This window comes from Phalaenopsis equestris, unplaced genomic scaffold (assembly GCF_001263595.1).
Source record: "Phalaenopsis equestris unplaced genomic scaffold, ASM126359v1 Scaffold229731, whole genome shotgun sequence".
Taxonomy (NCBI): domain Eukaryota; kingdom Viridiplantae; phylum Streptophyta; class Magnoliopsida; order Asparagales; family Orchidaceae; genus Phalaenopsis; species Phalaenopsis equestris.
In genome coordinates, this window is record NW_018247704.1 from 1 (window position 1) to 1,573 (window position 1,573).

A 1,573-nucleotide genomic window follows, 5' to 3' on the forward strand; every position below is an offset into this window, starting at 1 on the left:
CCCATCTATTTTGCCAACTCAATGTACCTTCAAGACAGGTTGAATTTTTCTCCTGAGCTCAATCTCTTCTGTTTCGAAATATGAAGAATACAAACACATGCTTAATTATGTTCAAACTTCTCAGAATTTTGAGGTGGGTGAGAGATGAAGAAGAAAGAGCAGCAAAATTGAAGGAGGGTGACATAAAATGCATAGTTTTGGACATTTCTGGTAATTAACTGACTCAGCTGCATTCTGAAATTTTCATTAAAAATTTCATCTCACAACAGATCATATAAGAAGGCCCTCAACATCATACTCAGCTGATTTATTTCTTGTAATTGTTTCAGCTGTTACAGCAATAGACGCAAGTGGAATTGATGCTCTTCTGGAACTCAAGAAGGCCCTCAACAACAGATCACTCCAAGTAAGAGAACCTTATATCATCAAATAGCATCAGTTAGGCCCCATGATGAGAACCCGCGTCATGTGCCTAAATATCCGTGACCTGAGGGGACTTACAGTGAACCCGGCCAACCAACCTTTATCATGATTCTCAAACAACCATGACAAATACTAACTATTCTTCACATTGATTCTGCAGCTTGTGCTTGTAAATCCGGTTGCCGGCGTAGCGGAGAAACTGTATCTATCAGATGCTTTGGAGAAACTTGGATCTGAATGTATTTATATGCGTGTTAGTGAGGCAGTTATAGCAATCTCCTGCAAGTTGAAAGACCAACCATAACGAAATGAAGTTTTCATAACGAGGATTAATGAATAGATTAAGGAGACTAATCTCATGTTTAATTGCAGCAGCTCTTCCAAGAAGAGGTTTTGGAGAAAAATTAAATGGAAAAATATGGCCAAGTTATTAGGAAGACCTTTCATGTAAAGCTTTTGGATCTGAAGTAGGATCATTGCTTCGTTTAAGATTTGTGCTGGAAATATGCCAATATTTATTCTTTAGAATTTTGTCAAAGAGCCTTCGAAATTCTTCAGTGCTTGAATAAAGCTTCCCTCGTTTAATTAAATAAATTAACCAAAAAAAATCGGCTAAATTAATCAAAAAAATAAAACTACAAAACACATGTAGAAAAGATAGAACCGATTGCACCCATTCCAAAAGCAATGGACACACTAAAGAAAAGTGTTATGTACAAAGGGAACAAACAAGTTCCTCCAAGGCTAAGAAATAAATGCAAATTGGGTTGGTCCTATAACACAATACATACACTGCTAGCAGCAAATATACAAAAGATGAGGTCGGTTTTCGTCGAAGTCTATAGGATTTCTTTTCTGGGCACCAAAACACAAGCACAAGAGAGAATGAAAGTCTATTAAACTTTGTAGGTATGCTTGAATGCAGTATTACTTCATAACAAAAGACATGTAACCAACACTAGTGTTACTCAACCCAATCACACCAAAATCAATATCAATCAAACCAGAGATGTGAAATAAAATTAAAAATTCACTTTATATGTTATACACTTTATTCTTGAATTTGATTATAATTTGGTTTCAATTTGCACCTTTATGAATGATAACATGCTACCTATCACATTCTTGTGTGATTGTTTCATGATTCAAG

The 1,573-nt window shown here is 35.6% G+C and overlaps 1 protein-coding gene across 1 annotated transcript; it reads left to right on the forward strand.

The window, feature by feature from the left end:
• Window positions 1–6: 6 nt before the first annotated feature.
• LOC110038045 (probable sulfate transporter 3.4) lies at window positions 7–1,014 on the forward strand. The gene is made up of 4 exons (XM_020742803.1): window positions 7–38; window positions 125–210; window positions 330–406; window positions 584–1,014. Exons 1-4 carry the CDS (start codon window positions 22–24, stop codon window positions 725–727), a joined length of 324 nt encoding a protein of 107 aa, XP_020598462.1. The 5' UTR covers window positions 7–21; the 3' UTR covers window positions 728–1,014.
• The last annotated feature ends 559 nt before the right edge of the window (window positions 1,015–1,573 follow it).